The sequence below is a fragment of the Gouania willdenowi genome, chromosome 11 (assembly GCF_900634775.1).
Source record: "Gouania willdenowi chromosome 11, fGouWil2.1, whole genome shotgun sequence".
In the NCBI taxonomy this organism is placed as follows: Eukaryota; Metazoa; Chordata; class Actinopteri; order Blenniiformes; family Gobiesocidae; genus Gouania; species Gouania willdenowi.
Genome location: NC_041054.1, coordinates 20,839,524 through 20,857,715, shown reverse-complemented (window position 1 = coordinate 20,857,715; position 18,192 = coordinate 20,839,524). Strand labels below are relative to the sequence as shown.

At 37.7% G+C, this 18,192-nt stretch overlaps 1 protein-coding gene across 1 annotated transcript; it reads left to right on the top strand.

Moving 5' to 3' along the window:
- The first annotated feature begins 5,142 nt into the window (after positions 1–5,142).
- nrsn1l (neurensin 1-like) lies at positions 5,143–13,589 on the top strand. Its single transcript, XM_028461046.1, has 4 exons — positions 5,143–5,243; positions 8,929–9,005; positions 9,981–10,115; positions 10,645–13,589. Exons 2-4 carry the CDS (start codon positions 8,943–8,945, stop codon positions 11,023–11,025), a joined length of 579 nt encoding a protein of 192 aa, XP_028316847.1. The 5' UTR covers positions 5,143–5,243; positions 8,929–8,942; the 3' UTR covers positions 11,026–13,589.
- Positions 13,590–18,192: the final 4,603 nt, after the last annotated feature.

Below are 18,192 nucleotides of genomic sequence, written 5' to 3'. Positions count from 1 at the left end.
CAAGCCGGTAAAAAAAAAAGGAAGCAATAAGGGCGCTAAGGCGTGCAGCTGAAATCACTGATAATGCTTTACAACTGCTTCTAAGTAGAGCACATGAAAAAAAAAAAATCTTGTTTGCACGTCACCTTAAAGGAAAGTGTAATTATCCTGCAGCCAATCAACACCTAGCACTCACTTCCTGTACCTGACCTTGCTGGACTGGTAACCATGGAAATTAGTTTCCCTCTATGTTTTTCCCTCTCTCGTAGAGCACTGGCTTTGTTTGGTTTTATAAGTGTGTGTGTGTGTGTGTGTGTGTGTGTGTGTGCGCGCGCGCATGATTCTTCAATTACACGAAGCACATGTTGAAAGGTTTTTAACGCGCCCCAGTAAAAAGGACAATAAATGGTCCAAACATTTGGTTTTTCTTCTCCCTGACTGACATCTTTTACATCTACAAACAAGGTGCATCCCCAGAAAGAGCTGATATATTCATACGTATGAGTGTGTTTTAAGTTCATGTGTGAGTAATGGTTTGCATTTTCACAGTTTTTCCTCTGTGACAGTTACACCTTCTAATAAGCTTGATTTAGTGCTACTAAAAAAAAAGTTTTTTTTATGGAATGTACAGTATTTGTGAAAAAACGAATCTCACGAATATCATTAGATGCTATAGAGGCAGACTTGTTTTATCTTTTGTGCTTTTTAAACAACAGAGAGAGAGAGAGAGAGAGAGAGAGAGAGAGAGAGAGAGAGAGAGAGAGAGTGGAAAATTAAAAAAATTAAGTGTCAGTCTTGATATGACAATTATGTGGTGCCGCCTAGAGTAAAAAAGGGGTCACAAATGGGGAGCCAGGGGTCACAAATTTCAAAAAAATTAAAATAGATTTTTGAAATGTTTTAATTATTCTTTGGGGGTTTTTTTATGAATTGAAACACAATCTTAAACAACCGTATTTCTATATTTTCACTTGATGAAAAATACATCGAAAATCCAGTAAAAAAAAAAAAAAAAAAAAAAAGAATATCTGAGCACAAACACAATCATAAAGTAACTTTCGAAAACAATATCACGGCACTAAATACTGTTTCATTCCACCTATTTACAAAATGAGATTCTTAAAAATGTCTCATTCATTCCATCATTGTGATCTATAGTTGTTTTTAGATAGTTTTCTGAGCAAAATGTAGTAGTCGGACAAAGGAGACACTTGAGCCCAAAAAGTTTGAAAACCACTAAACTAAAGATTGACGTTCGTTAATGAAGAAGCTCATGTATGTCTTCTTCTTCTTCTTCTTCTTCTTCTTCTTCTTCTTCTTCTTCTTCTTCTTCTTCTTCTTCTTCTTCTTCTTCTTCTTCTTCTTCTTCTTCTTCTTCTTCTTCTTCTTCTTCTTCTTCTTCACATTAAGATTCATTTGCTAATTTTCACCAAGAAGAAAATGAGCTGCTAAAAGTACTTAGCACAATAGTTTTGTAACCGTAAAGAAGAAGAAGAAGAAGAAGAAGAAGAAGAAGAAGAAGAAGAAGAAGAAGAAGAAGAAGAAGAAGAACATAAGCTGCCCTGATACCAATATGGTATCTGTATCCGGACCAATGTTGAGGTGTGAACTCATAGGCCTTGTGAGAAATGCTCCAGTATCTCAGACGTAATTAGCATTTCATCTAATTGGATGTTGTTAATCAGGAAGTTTGGTGATAAAAAGTAATGTCTGTTGTTTTGTAAATACTGTTGTTTACGTCCCAAATAAAATTGCTAATCTACAAATTTGTGACAAACAGGTTGTAGAGGTAAAAACCCAACATATTTAAATTAATCTGTGACTGTTAATATAAATATACAGACTACAAGCCATGAAAAAGAAGTTTAAATAAAATCAAATTCAAATACGACCAAAAATGTTTTTTGTTTTTTTTTAATTTTTATTTTATTTTCTAAAGCAGTCTCACTCAAACTTTTTAGACTCAACTACCCACGTTCTCTAATTTTTGAATTCAAGTACCTCTTATGTCCGACTACCACATTTTTTCTCAGAATTTTGTGAAAAAACAACTGTAGCATAATGATGGAACAAATAAGTGGTGACATAAATAAAAAAAAATAATAAGAAATAAATAATCTCACTTTGTAAATGAGTGGAATTAAACAGTATTTAGTGCCTCCTGAATAGATTTGTCTATAGTTTTTATCATTAACGTTATCTCCTTCCTGATGTTGAACCAAGACTGACTCTTATATTTTTGAGTTCATGTTCTAATCATTTCTATCATCATTTTGAGTGTTTTTGTGTCATTTTGCATATCTTGTTGTTTTCTGTCTGTTCTTTTTATTATTCAATATATTTCTCTTATTTTGTGTGTATTTGTTGTCGTTTCTGTGTTGTTGGTATTATTTAAATTATTTTCTCTCAGTGAGTGTGTTGTTTGGTTGTTCCTTGTGTATTTTCATCCCATTTAGTGTGTCTTTGTTGTTGTTTTGTGTGTTGGTAATAGTATTTTTCTCTCAGTGCATGTGTTTTAGGTGTCATTTTGTGTATTTTGTTGTTGTTTCTCTGTTCTTTTTATTATTCAGTATATTTTTCTCTAAATTTGTGTGTTTTTGTTGTCGTTTTGTGAGTTGCTGGTAATATTTAGTATGATTGTCATTATGAACTCCCATATTTTTAATGTTTTTAATTCTTAATTTTCACTCTCTCTCTCTCTCTCTCTCTCTCTCTCTCTCTCTCTCAGGTACCCCTGTAGTGTCATTGCGTACCCCTATAGGGTACATGTACCCCCATTTGGGAAACACTGTTCTAGAGAATCATAGTAGCTGTATTTGTGTTTTTAGCTTCTCGTATTGGTGTGTGCACAAATCTGAACCCCTCATAATCGTATTTGTTCTGGAAAACGTGGAATCTTGACTTCCCCAATTTTTGGACATTTTAAGTCCTCAAGTTCTTTAGGTCTGCAATCACTGTTGCATGTTTTAAAGTTGTTCTGTTTGAGTTCCACATAATTTCCCTCACCTTTTTTTCCCCCACAAACCAATTTGAAATGAGTCCTTGACCAGCAGTGCAGCACGCTAAAAATGACCTCATGGCTGAGTGAAAAAAAAGGTCATTTAGCTGCTGTTATTTTTCAGCAGATGGAAGTTCAAAAATAGGTTATATGAGGAAAGTCTCAAAAGCACCCGTGGTCAAAACCTTTCAGACTAAACAGGCTTCAGTGGGATAAGATCTAGACAGGTGCTGAATGAGCCGAGGGGGGCCAAAGGATTCAGACAGCTCATCCCAGCTGAAAACTCCTCTGGAGACGGTAAGAAATATATAGAGTCTTAATCTGGCTTTCAGCCTCCACGCAGGTGGTCAATCAGAGTTTATACTCTAGATCTTCTGACATCATTTCTCCTTTTATTTTTTGCTTTGGTTCCAGAAAAGTTTTGTTCAAGGAGACAAAGTCCATAATGCTTGGATAAGTGATCTTTGATGGCACTTTGAAATTGAATTGCAGCATTGTAACTTATGGAGACACATTTTCTATATAACATGAAAGTAAAAATTCAAAAGCGAGTTTTGTTTCAGTTGTTAAGCCAAAGCTCGTAATGTAAAAGCTCTGAAGTATACTCGTTTTAAAAAAAATAAAGAAATTGTGGCTGCTGTATACATAAGAAAGAAATTGATGATCAATTGATCAAAAAAACACAAAAAAAGATGTAAAAGCTTAGAAATGCGGCTTAAAAGTTTTTTTTTTGTTTTTTTTTTAATCTCGACTGTAAACGGAAAGGTTTTACGCATTGCATTGTGTATTGTGTAGTCCTATTTCACCTATGTCACGTTCTGGGCAGTAACCTGGCCATATTGGAGGCACTTGGAGGTAAACACTGTGATGGATTAATGTCCGAAACCACAGAGGAGCTCTTCAAAATGTGCTATAGATAGATAGAAATCTTTATTTCAGATTTAGGGTGCATAAAATCCATACAAACATGGAACACATATAAAAAGGTCTAACAGAAAAATTTTAAAAGGCACTTAAACCAGTGTTTCCAGAGTTGAGATGTGCCGCAGTGGCACTATTTGCAATGTTCACCAGTACAAGCATAATTTATAGATGCATAGGCATACAGCGAAGGACGTGGTCCACAGGAAAGGGCACATTATTTGGAAAAGTTACAGTTTATTGGTGATGCAGATCCATACCAGTTAACTCCCTCGTCTTGGATCAATCTTGTGGATAAAGTTCAGACCTTTTACCTGGAATACAATGAGAAATACAGCACATTTTAGCTCTACATTTTAACAACTGTGTTGCTACTGTAGCAGGCTATTAAATGTGATTATATTAAGTCAATAATGCCACATGCAGTAGCTTGTTATGAATTATGTTATTATCATCACACTAGAAAATTAGTTAAGAGCTGCTGCTATCAACAATTCACTTACCTGACAAGAAATGGGCCGAACACATTTGGATGTTGGTCAGATTTTTGCCTCGTAGATCCTGGTTTAACTTCGCTAACCACTAGTGCCGCCATTCCTCTGAAAACTTTTGACATTATTCTTCCTGATTTGTTATAACTAAAGTCTATAAAACTTCAAATGTTTTTCACGGCCTGACCGATTGGTATAGCCAAAAACACGGCATTAATTCACCATTTTCTTTTGTTCAACGTTCCGGATCTGCTTTGTTTACCTGCTGAGTACCTCCAATATGGCGACTTCCGGTTTGATGACGCGGTGATGATGTGGCGTGAAACCCCTCTCAGTGGTTCTCAAAGTTTTTTGCTCATAACACTATGAAAAAGCATCTATATATAACAATGATAGAATGAACGACTGATAATGCATATTATAAGGAATCTCATTGTGTAAATAAGTGAAATGAAACAGTATTTAGTGCCTCCTGAATAGATTTATTTCAATAGTTTTCATCATTTCCAGTCACTCCTGCCTGGTGTTGGACCAATAATGTATTGTATCTCATAATTATGACTTAGCATCTCATAATTCAATTATTGTTTTGTTTTGTTTTGTTTTTAGTTTTTACTGGCAAGATGTGTGTGTGGTTTTTTTTTTTTTTTTTTTTTTTTCTTGTTTTGTTTTGTTTTTTATTGGCGGGAATGGGCTTCCACAATGTTTTCTTACATTTTCCTGGACTTGACGGTTTGCGCATGCTCAGTGTGACCTCCGGCTGATTATTCGGACTCGGTGCAGCTGCGGGCATCCAGCCGCACTGACCGTCCATGGAGCCCCGCTAAGGAGAGCGACAGCAGCGCAGAGCAGGGGTAAGACTCGGTGTCCACATGTTTCACTAAAACAGCAGACTTTAAGGCTGAGGGGACGTCTGTAGTCAGATGTTGACGGAGAACGATGGTGTGTGTGTCCGCGGTGACTAATAACAGGTGCCCGCTGAGATGACGGAGTCGTATCGGTCCGAGGTTCCGTTGCGTCTTCTCAGTGTGTAGGACTAGGTTTCTAACGCTAGTTCATCCTGTTCTGATAGTAGTCTGTCTGTTAGCTGTACCCACGGGTGGACTGGCCCCCTGGCTTACCGGGCATCGTCCCGGTGGGTCGACTACCCGAAGTGTTTTTGTGGTATTTTTGACGAGCAGCCATGGTAACAGGTGGCCAAAAATGGTCCAAAAGTGGCAAGGAAAGAGTGTAAAATCAGCCAAAATCAGGTAAAGAGTGGCCAAAATATTGGCAAATAAAGAGGAATTCGTTGGTACATAATGGCAAAAGGTGTCTTTAATGAGCAAAAGGTGGCCAACAATAGTGAAAAAGAGGCAAAATGCATTGTAAAAAGGAAACAACAGGTATTAATGGGGCAAAAAATTAAAGACAGGAGAAAATTTGGATAAGTGTGCAAAATAACTTAAAAAAAAAGGTAAAAGGGTATTTATTGGTAAAAGGTAGCTTTATTGAGCAAAATGTGGCCAACAATAGTGAAAAAGAGGCAAAATGTAGTGTAAAAAGGAAACACAGGTATTTATTGGACAAAAGCTAGCTTATACTTGGATAAAAAGCCTCCAAAAAAAAAAAATACAAAAAAATAAAGACAACTGAAAAATTGGATTTGTTAAAAAGAACTTGCAAAAATGGACAAAAATAGGGTAAAAGGGGTATTTGGTTGGCAAAAAGGTAGCTTTAATGAGCAAAATGTGGCAACCATATGAAAAAGAGGGCAAAAATGTGGAACAAAATGTCATGTAAAATGGAAACAAGTGGTATTTATTGGGCAATGTTAGCTTATTTGGATGAAACGTGGCCGAAAAAAATTAAAGAAAAACAAAAATTGGAGGTGTCAAAGAACTTGCAAAAGGGGTATTTATTGGCAAAAGATGGCTTTAATGAGCAAATGTGGCCAACAATAGTGAAAAAGAGGCAAACATGTAGTGTAAACAGGAAACAACAGGTATTTATTGGGTGAAAGCCAGTTTATATTTGGATAAAAAAAAGTAGGCAAAAAATAATAATTAAAGACAGGAAAAAAAATGGTAAAGTGTGCAAGATAACTTGAAAAAAAATTACAAAAAATTGGGTAAAAAAGGTATTTGTTGGCAAAACTTAGATTTAATGAGCAAAATGTGGCCAACAATTGGCAAAAGAAAGCTAAATTCTGAAAAAAAGTGTCAGAACTTTTTGAAAATAGGCAAAAGTGGGACAAAGGAAGTTGTAAAAAGCCAAAGGAAATAGGTAAAAAGGGGTTCAAAAGTTTCCCCCTTTTAAGGCTTTCTGGGGGATTAATAATTAAAATGAAGACAAAGAGCCACATGTTGAGAATCACTGACTTAATAACAGTTTCTACATGGTGTCAGTGCCATGGACAGCTCTCAGTGGATCACATCTGCAAATCAAACTCCATCGTCCTCAAGATTCATGTGGGAGAAAAAAAAAACTGCTTTTATGGGCAGGTTAGTGTAAATACTGTAAATCAGAGGTCACAAACACGGGGCCAGTGGGCCTCTTCTAACACTAACTTCACTAGCCAGGCTTCAAACTCACAGAGATAAATACAGGTGACAAACGTAGTCAAAGCTTTAATAGAATACATGCTGCATTTGATACGTTTTGTATTAAATGAATCGTCTTTAAATGCTATTTTCACTGAGACATTGAGGCAAAAGTGTTGCCGATAGGATTTTGTTAAAGAAGCTGCAGATTGTGAGATGTGTTTTTTTAAACATTCTAAAATATTTAAAACTTGATCAATTGTATGTTTTACAATTAGTTAAAAAAGTTGTTAGTTAGCGGCTAGTTCTTAGGAACATAAAGATTTCCTGTGAATGTAATGAAAATCAAACAATTGCATGCATTAAGAAATGGTGTCGCATGCTGAAAGATTTCTTACCATTTTAGGTTACTGCTAGTTTTCCTTATTATCTTACCTTTTTTTTAAAGTGAAACTGTGAAAATGTAGTATTTGAAAAGTGTATATCAAAGCCTTTTGATTATTTAGTACCTTTGAAGTAGCTCAACACTTTCAGAAATGTTAGTGACCCCTGCTTTAAATTAACAAGAATTAAATATTTTCAGCAGCTGCAGGGGGCGTCCACAGGCACACACGTTTAATAAACAATGTCCACTAGGGATGTACGATTCACTCAACTCCCGATACGATTCGATTCACGATACTGGGTTCACGATACGATTCTCTTACGATTTATTTTACAAAATGGGACTGTAGACAAATTTTTTTTTTGGGAAAAAACTAGAAATAGGGTACTATTTTCCTTTTATTTTTCATTGTCAAAAGAATTCCTTGATAAACTATTCAAAACAATGCAATTTAACTAAAAATAAATCTTGAATGAAAAAAATAAAGGAATAATACAAATGAAATGAAGCCTATCAATTTAAATTTTGGTTTCGATAATAAACAATGCAAAACTGCATAAATAGTTATTTTTCTTTTTAAAAGTGCAACTGAAAATGTATTTGTGCCTTAACAATTGAACTTTTAAAAAAAAAAAAAAAAACCGTGATTGCAATGATTTACCTCAGACTTGTTTGGACCAGCAGAGGGCGCTGGTAATACAGTGATTGGTTGGCATGCAGATATCTTGCAGTGAAGAAGAGAAGCTATGCTAGCAGACAGAGCTAATAGAAAAACGTGACTTTTACAGATATTCAAGTAATAATACAGATATTCTTTTGGTGCTAAAGGGGTAATGAATCATTTATTAACATATTTAAGAGTAGAAGGCAGCCAGAAAGAAAGTAGTAGCAGACTCCGCCTGCCGCCTACACTTGTGGATAGCGCCCTCTGCTGGTTAAAAAAGTACTGCGATTCAATTTTCAGAAAATCGATTTCAACCGTGATACCTATGAATCGATTTTTTAACTGCCTATACGATTATCATTACATCTCTAATGTCCACTTGTTTGTTTTTTTTATAAGGATGGAAAGCACGAATAAAAATTACATTACATATAAATAAAAGGCTTTTATGTCAGTTACAACATCTCCTTTCATGTACCTCTGTGGATTTGTACTCTCACTCTGCAGGACTGAAAAATAATGACGTTAGCTGGACTTAGTTAGGTGTTATTTCACTCTCCTTTAATGCCCTCACATTGCAATATTCCCACTGTTGTCCTTTGATCATTGCTTGTTTTGGTCATCTGGATCACAGGTGTGTGTGTGCGCGTACGCGCACGAGCTCAGACGAACTGTTTGAAAGCTAAAAAAAGGAGTGCATCAATCACATAGGCTCCAGAGAATAACAACAGAGGGACATGAATATAGTGCACTTGGATATGTCTGACTCATCCGTGGGTGGTGACAGTCACCTCAGGGCTGCTGGAGCCGTCGATCGCTGACACTCGGCGACAATAATTGGGGCAGACGACCAACAACGCGCCAAGATTTATGTTGCATCTCTGCAGGCAGAGGAAAATTGATAATCGGCAGATTACATGTAGACTGTGTGCACTGATCCGTTGTCCAAATGTGTTTGTGTGTTGCAGGTGTTCACGTTGCCATGGCCGTGTGCCCCAAAGCTTGTGTTTCCGGCTCAGGAGGAGGAGAGTATTCCAGCAGTGAGGTGCGCTTCACTTATACGTGGAAGGAGGATCGAGTTTCATTTTATTGTATTTATTACATCCAATTAGCTTCATTGCAGATGGAAGAACTAGCAAAGCAGAAATATTGAGCAATATACTATTTCATGGCTATACAAAAAAAATTACATGAACTCCAACTAGAGGTGCTTTGTTTTACAGCTTTTACAACATTAGAAACAACTGGTCACATAATTTCTAAATGATACAGGATTCTCACCAGGATTTTTTTTTTACAGCGCACTTCGCCATCCACACTGGCATGAGTGTGTTGCATCAAATTTATATATATATGTTAAATATATATATACAGTATATAGTATAACCCTCAGCGGCAAATTTTGTCAAGTAAAGCTAGTTTTTTTTTGTTTTTTTTTAAACCTTTTTTACTGGCATGTCTTTAAAAAGCCAAAAGTAGTTTGTTGAATTTGACGTGCTTTTCAAATTTAAATGAGGTATTATGTGGGACCCTGCAGTAATATTGGGGCCGTTATGGACACGCCCCCTCAACTCATTCATTTAATTTTTTCTATTGTTTTAGTTGGATCATTCTTTTTGTTTAGATTATGGGACCCAATGTTTATATTGGACGGTGATTATAGGGCTTTATTTGTAGAGTTTTAATTGGTCCTAAAAAGAATTTAATCATGAGAAATTATTAATGATATTGTATGTAATAAATATTGTATTGAACTTCCTGGAATTATTGCATGTAAGTCAAGGAAATGGCAAAGCAATCAGTAGATGCCTTTGAAGAAGTCTGGCAGTTCAGTCAAAACATGTCAGGAAATCAAAATTAATTTTCTGAAAATCAGTTGTCTGAATAACTGAAACCTTAACATATTAAGTCCATTACAGTTCATATTCTAAAGCTTTAGGTTGGTACACAAACTTTAGAAATGTAGGCTGCAATATGCATGTTTTATTCCTCCTGTATTCTGGATTCACTCTGCTTCCAGCCTGGCTCTCGTTGCCTTCATTTTGGGGTTCGATCCTATCTTCACCACTTCTATGAGGAGTGCTTAGACCCGGAGGGTCAGGGGTCCATCCAGAGCCGGTGGTCAGGCCTTCAGAGGAGCTCTGCTGTCTGGAAGGTAAAGGATTTTAAAGAAGTGGAGTTTATTTAAAGCTTCCCACATGAACAAAGTGGGCTAAGCCTCAGAAACGTGCAGTCTGCAGTAGCGGTGTGCCATCTCACAATTCAGTTACGATTCAGGGTGCTACAATTCAATTAATCAATGATTATTCAGTGATTATTTTGATATTACGATTATCACTGTGCTGTCCTGTCATTTATTATTATGAAAAAGAATTGATTTTTAACATTTATGAATCGTTATCAAATCGTCACGTGTCAAATCGCCATCTCGATGTATTGGCACACTTCTAGTCTGCAGTGTGTGTGAGCCTGTCTGCATGATGAACAGATAGTGGTGTGGTGGTATTTGTACAAGCATGCCTTCCTGTGCAGCAATTGGATTTTCCTGTCCTACAAACAACTCATTGACCTTTAATAACAAGAAGTAAAGAGTGCGATCACGGGAAAAGCCACCAATACAATAAAACAAGCACCAAGACTGCACAAATTTCAACATCAGCTTTTTATTACCGCTCTCCCTTCAGGTGTCCTTGGCCCTGGGTCTGCTGATTCTTACTGCAGGTGTCACCACTCTGTCAGTCGGGTACTCTACTCCTCATAAAATCGAGTCTTTCGGAGAAGGAGACCTTTTCTTTGTGGATTCCCAGGCCATCAACTTCAACAAGGGGCTTCACCTCAGCACCCTCGGCGGGATCGGCCTCTCGTGTCTGGGTTGTGCTCTGACGGCATGGGGATGCTTGTTTTGGTTCTGGCCCAAGTGCAACTTGAGGGAGAAGCTGTTCACAGACCAGGGGAAGAGGAACCACCTGGGAGTCCAAGAGGGGTGGATTGAAGATCCAGGGGATGTAGTCACTAAGTCTCCTGTGTTGAGAAGGGGAAAATGCCTTTCACTTTGTCAAAGGTAGAAAACGTGCAACCCGCTTCATAAATAGATCAGCTGGAGCTACAGGGGTACAAACGTTTAGTTCTAAAGGCTTGTTTGGGTTAGCAGGAGCATAACAAGAATAATATACTTGAGCTACAAACACAAAATTTAAGGGGCTTGGTTAACATCCCATAGTGATGGCCCGAATTGAGATTCGAACCGGAGACCCTCCAATTACAAGCACCCTTCCTTAACCACTAGTCTTTCCGTTGAGAGAAATTCTGAACTTAAGCTCATTTTGTTGCCAAAAATTGTTTACGTATAGTTTTTTGGAAAAATCTAATCCTGGAACCAAATGAGTAAGAGACAGCTGTGTTTTTCTCTTATTCAGTTTAACTCATGCAAACAGTGGCCCACAGACTCAAAGTATTTATTTTAAAAGCCATTTATTGATACTAATTTATACAAGCACCACACGTTTTTTGGTACAAAATCAAACAAGCTGCACTGAAATGTAAATGTGAAAGTGCGTTCACACCAAACGCGACTGCAGTCACGTCAATCGCCTAGGATGAGTCCCTTGAAGATAAAGGCGCATTTTGGTCACTCCATCACTTCATCGCTCCAGTAGGGGGGCGAGAGAGAGAGAGGGGGTTGATCACATCTTCTCCAGTCGTATGTTTACGACACTTATCATAGACAGCTCCGCTTTTACGGTTTAAATGGTCAACTTACAGAGTTATTAAAGGATGCGTTCACTCAGAATGTAGACTTTCAACAAGTTAAACACTTAATTTTGCCCCGATAAATTGAGAAAGTGTAGCACAGCCCTCCGCAGCAGCTATCTGCACTGTAGCGGGAGGGAGGGGCTGCTGCATGGCTCTACAGACAGTGAAGTCGCTTTAAAAAGTTGAGCATTTTTCAACTTTGAGCGACGAGGTTGTGCTTCATCTAGTCGCTCAAATCACACAAGTCACGTTGCTTGAGGGGGGATAACTTGAGGTTGCGTCATTTACCTTGATTTGAATGTAATATCACTTCAGTCGCATTCGGTGTGAACGCACATTAATGGTTGTTGCATTATTTATCGCGGACTATGGTGCATTTGAACAAACAAAACACTTTAACCAATGGCTCTCAATAGCTGAGCATCTTAAAGTAGGGCAGGGGTCGGCAACCTCCAGCAATTTAAAGAGCAATTGTATCTTCTCCTTGCAAACGACAGGAGACTGTTGTGGTTGTAAAAGCTCATAATGAATCAGTGAAGCCTTGCTTTAAAGTCAGTGGAAAAAAAGTCACTACAGAGTTATTGCACTCGTCATCATATACGTCATGAAACGTACTTCCTTATTGACATATTTTCCCAGGTTTCCTACAACTAAAGATGATACGAGTACTGAGTTCATGTAACACTCCTGCTCACTTTAACATGGTGGAAAAATAAAGGATTCTGTTTTAGTGCTGAGATTTCAGTAAATGAGCCTGATGACCATTGGGGTATTTGTTCTGGATGGTTAGCATATTGGATGAATTGCCCGTGGCAACAGAAATGACTCTTCTCTTTTCCCGGCAATGACAGACACTGTAGCAGAGGTGTCTGTTGCCTCAGAAACCATAGGGTTGCTGACCCTGGACGACCCATGACACGAGTCTTTTAACTAGTCCTACTAGGCACAACACCGGTTTTCTTTTTTAAGTGAGAGAAGTTGCAAGGACACAACTTGGAATATACGAAATTCTACTTCAGACCATAATATATATATATATATATATATATATATATATATATATATATATATATACACACTTAAAAAAAAAAACACACAGACTTTTGAAAAAACTAAATTAGAAATTGTACTTGTAATGTAGTCATGGCTCCCTTACTCAAATTCTTTTTTTGTTTTGTTTTGTTTTTGTAATTGAGGAGGGGCTCATAGTTCACCTTTGGTAAATCACTGTTGACTGTTGTGCTGTTCACTAGTGCAATGTTAAAGAAAACATTGTAATTGTTGTCAGAATAGAAAATAACATGGATTGTGTTTGTTGACTCTTTACAATCTTTATTAATATGGTGGCACTGCATAAATCCAATGAAAAATCTACATATTAATTTACATGAGCTTCTTTTTCACCTCTCTCTCACACACACACACACACACACTCTAATGTCCCTTCATTGAAACTATCACCTTTGTCTCCCTCCTCTGTAATATGTAATTGCTTTCAGTCAGTGTCTCTAGGCAACAGTTGGGCTTCAAGTGCTCTATTTTGAAGTTCGAACAAAGACCCAGTACCTATTGGTCCCTCACTTCCCCATCTTCATTTTTTTTTTCTTTTACACCAATCAGATTTTTTGTTTGCAGAAATGCATAGCAGCAGTAAGTAACTGACGAGTCAATGAAGAATGCACTTGCACCTTAGAAGCTATTTGTCTTTTTGGGTAGTTTTTATATATTGTAATTATTAGAATAAAAGTACACTGCAGACATATTGTCAATGATGCTAATTTTAGTGTGGTCAGTTGACGTTTCCTTGTTCTGTTGTGTTTGTTAAAATGACATTAGCAACAATGAAATAGTGAACTAAATAAATGGTTTATCTGTTTGCTGGAACTGTAAGTTTTCTTGTCAGAAGGGAAATGCAAATTTATTAAAATACACCACTTACATGCTCAGATCCAGTCAAGTACTAAGCATGTTTTCAGACTCTGGGATAAAACCAAGTCAGGCTCACAGAAACGCAGAACCAAGTTCTGTCATTTCAGAATCCAACCGGAGTTTAACCAAATGATACACAGACCAAAATCATGATTCGAGGGTTCCCGGATCAAAAAAGTATTTAGTCAGTCACCAATTGTGCAAGTTCACCCACTTAAAAAGATGAGAGGCTTGTAATTTTTATCATTGGTATACCTCAACTATGAGAGACAAAATGAGAAAAAAATCCAGAAAATCACATTGTAGGATTTTTAATAAATTTATTTGCAAATTATGGTGGAAAATATGTATTTGGTCAATAACAAAAGTTAATCTCAATACTTTGTAATGTACCCTTTGTTGGCAATGACAGAGGTCAAACGTTTTCTGCAAGTCTTCACACACTTGCTGGTATTGTGGCCCATTCCGCCGTGCAGATCTCCTCTAAAGCAGTGATGTTTTAGGGCTGGCGCTGGGCAGCACGGACTTTCAACTCCCTCCAAAGATTTTCTGTGGGACTGAGATCTGGAGACTGGTTAGGCCACTCCAGGACCTTGAAATGCTTCTTACGAAGCCACTCCTTCGTTGCCGGTGTGTTTGGGATCATTTTTGTGCTGAAAGACCAAGCCACATTTCATCTTCAATGCCCTTGCTGATGGAAGGAGGTTTTCGCTCAAAATCTCACGATACATGGCCTCATTCATTTTTTCCTTTACACGGATCAGTCGTCCTGATCCCTTTGCAGAGAAACAGCCCCAAAGCATGATGTTACCACCCCCATGCTTTACAGTAGGTATGGTGTTCTCTCGCCTCCAAACACGAGTTGAGTTTTTACCAAAAAGTTCTATTTTGGTTTCGTCTGGCCATATGACATTTGCCGAATCCTCTTCTGGATCATCCAAATGCTCTCTAGCAAACTTCAGAGAGGGCTGGACATGTACTGGCTTAAGCAGAGGGACACGTCTGGCACAGCAGGATTGAGTCTCTGGTGGCTTGGTGCGTTAGTGATTGGTAGCCTTTGTTACTTTGGTCCCAGCTCTCTGCAGGTCATTCACTAGGTCCCCCCGTGTGGTTCTGGGGATTTTTGCTCACTGTTCTTGTGATCATTTTGACCCCACTGGGTGAGATCTTGCGTGGAGCCCCCCAGATCGAGGGAGATTATCAGTGGGGCTTGTATGTCTTCCCTTTTCTAATATATTTTTCCCACAGTTGATTTCTTCACACCAAGCTGCTTCCTATTGCAGATTCAGTCTTCCCAGCCTGTGCAGGTCTACAATTTTGTTTCTGGTGTCCTTTGACAGCACTTTGGTCTTGGCCATAGTGGAGTTTGGAGTGTGACTGTTTGAGGTTGTGGACAGGTGTCTTTTATAATGATCAGCTCAAACAGGTGCCATTAATACAGGTAACGAGTGGAGGACAGAGGAGCCTCTTAAAGAAGTTGTTACAGGTCTGTGAGAGACAGAAACTTTAGACAATGGGGAGCAAAGTAGCAACGTGGCGGCCATCTTACCTCAGACAGCTGGCCCCGCTCATTACATCGATGTCAATGGTGCATGTATTATTTAAATAACTCTAACTTGCTCAATTTTCAAATGGCAAGCGTCAATTTCAACATGTACAAGCATCCTATGTCATATAATAAGGTTTGTAATAAGGCAAATCATTTGTAAATCCATCAATATTTCATCGCTGATCACTCTCCTTCCAACAGCTACTGTAGAGCGCGTCAGAATGTCAGGACATCAGTTGTCTGAGGTTAGATGGCCGCCGTTGAGCTACGCTGGCTAGTATTTATATTTATATATGTCTATGCTTTATCTAGCGGCGTTTCCTGTTTTTGCCTCCAGCCATGTTGCCATTAAGGGGTCTATAGTCTTGCACTATACTGTAGTTTGGCGTTAGCAACCACTACTGCACCTGTGCAACGTGAAAGTGCTTTCACTGCAAACGTGGCAGATGTAGACAAAGCTTCATTTGCTAAGCCGCCCCAACTTCAGTCTGAAGTTCGGAACCATCTCATTAATATCTAAGTAAAAAGTAGTCAGTCAGTCAACACTAAATCGAATCGTGATTAATCATTTAAAAACCGTAATAATTGGAATCAAACGATTCAGGAAACTGGCCATGATTTCCCAGCTCTAGTGCTATTCCAGTGTTTGATATTCCAATTGTCACTATACATAGTCCTCTGTTTTATCATGATTTGTTTTTCATCACAGTAGTGAAACATAAGGTTTACAAATTCCTCCTCAAACTACTTTCAGTTACTAATCATTATTTTATTTGATGTGAACATCACAATTACATTGGTTACGAACCAGATGTATTGATTTATTTATTGTTTTGTGGGGCTTATTTTCAGTACAATTTTTGGAGAAAGAGATTATTATTTTTGAAAATCTTTATTAGTTACATACTGTAACACACCAGTGTGAACAGAAGTGCTATATGTCAGTTTCAATAACGATTTGTGTGTGTGTGGGAGAGAGTTGTATTTTGGTTTGTATGAGTACGCCATGTTACTTTAGTCAGATGAGTCACAGCTGTGAGTGTGACTCATTTCGTCTTTTCACACACTAACAGGAGCAAGGCGCGTAATGTTCGTCATTCACTGACACACACGCACAAAGAATCAAAGATGTCCTATACAGTTGTTTGGCTCTAACTGTTTAACAATTGAATTGTTATTGAATGTTTAAATCCTTAGATGGATCGTATGTGGACTCATTAGTTACGTTCTTTTAAAAACATGTTCTAATTAAAAGTATGGCATTATGTGTATGAGGAGGTTGCAGAGTGGACATGGTGACAGTGCTTTGAGATGGGTTGATATGCTCCAATTATTTCTAGTGTGAGTCACAGAAGCAGCTGAAGGATCACGGCTCGTCTGATTGGCACAGTCCGTTTGGCCTGCTGTGGTGAAACAGGAAGCTGCTGTGTCTGCAAGCAAGAAAACTGATTTTGTCCTAACTTTGCGTTATTGATCACCTTGCTATCAAGACTTAAGTGGTACATTTTAGCATTTACTCTGTTGCAGTTTTCCAGGCAGTTGTTGCAACAATGAATGCAAATGCAGCTATTGGTTTGCACAAAATAACCAACCAACTCATGCTGATTAACTTTAAAGTGGAAAGTTACAGTGCCTTCATACATACGCCATGTATACTTGTGTCTTATAAGGAAAAAGCAGAGAATTAACAATTGTACTAAACAGTGCTTGAAGGCGACTGCTGGACTTCTACACGAAGTCCAGTGCGGAAGTTGTGTGAGTTTATGTGGATGTGGCAGTTTTTCAAAACTAAATTACCAGGAACATTCATGAAAATAAAATAATTCCTTTTATCACATAATTTTAAATGTCTGGGCCGATACCAAACAGCCCATGTGGTTAAGAACCTACTTTTTGCTGTTATACAGGAATCACAAAGAAAAAAAAAAAAACTTTTTTTTTTAATTAAAATATGTTCATATTTGTTATCGATTCTCAACTTTGAATATTAGAAATCCATAGTGATGTTTCACTGGTTTCTTCTATCTCTAGCTGCATAGCATTTGGTCTAGCCACACATTTTATCAATGGTAACTTGGGTGTGATGTTACTGAAATGTGCTACAGTGTAGTAAAAGCTAAATCAACCCTGATGAATGTAAATAACCGCGATGCACAGTTGCACACTATAATTTAATTAATTCATCTTATCCCCACTTCAAACTGTACAGTATGTATTAAAGGGCCAATAGATTACTGCACTCTCTCGCTCCTATGAGCAATTTCATTTAAAATTGTTACCTTTATATAAATGTTTTTGTGTGGTGAGACACTGAACCATTGAGTGAACATGAAACCTCTCAAAAAATGTCAGTTTTCTCCACCTTGAAAGGTAAACCTAGGGTTGTCTTTCTGTGGTTAGAAGTGCTAGCAATTAAATCAAGATGGAAAAGTAACACTGTATGTCATTATTGACTAATTATAGCTGGGATTAAAATATCCTGCATCAGGAAACAATATTTTAGTCCTTTAGCCTAAATACTTAAAACTATAGTAATACTAAGTTTCAAAACATTTCTCCACACTTGTCACCAGACTAGCTGAACTGATTACACAACACAATATGCACAACTATTACATCACATTGCACTCCCATCTTAAAATAGTCTCTTCCGCACCCCCTGACTCCCTCTTCCCTGTTCCCTTCTCCCTCACCTAGGTGTAACACTGCCCTGTCTTTTTATATCCTCCCTTTAATAAAGTGTTTCTTATCCTTCCTTAGGGAGGGCTGGTGATGGTCACAGTTCTGTAATAAAATAAATGTTTTTATTTAGTTGTAATAATAAAATGTGCATTGCTGTCGCAAAAAGATTTCACTACATATTGTTGACCTTCGACAGCATGCGCAGACGGCTGAAAGAAAATAAATCATTTAGCAGTAGTGTTTATGAATGTTTTCTGCATCAGATCGATCACTAAACCCCATCAACCATTTTCTGACCTGCTTGCTCCTAATATATACT

What these genes read in the sequence shown, in the direction of transcription:
- nrsn1l (XM_028461046.1), top strand. Translation starts at nt 8,943, where the DNA reads ATGGCCGTGTGCCCCAAAGCTTGTGTTTCCGGCTCAGGAGGAGGAGAG. An exon ending in GAGAGTATTCCAGCAGTGAG is followed by an intron (nt 9,006 to 9,980) that starts GTGCGCTTCACT and finishes CTCTGCTTCCAG; the next exon opens with CCTGGCTCTCGTTGCCTTCA. An exon ending in GGAGCTCTGCTGTCTGGAAG is followed by an intron (nt 10,116 to 10,644) that starts GTAAAGGATTTT and finishes CTCTCCCTTCAG; the next exon opens with GTGTCCTTGGCCCTGGGTCT.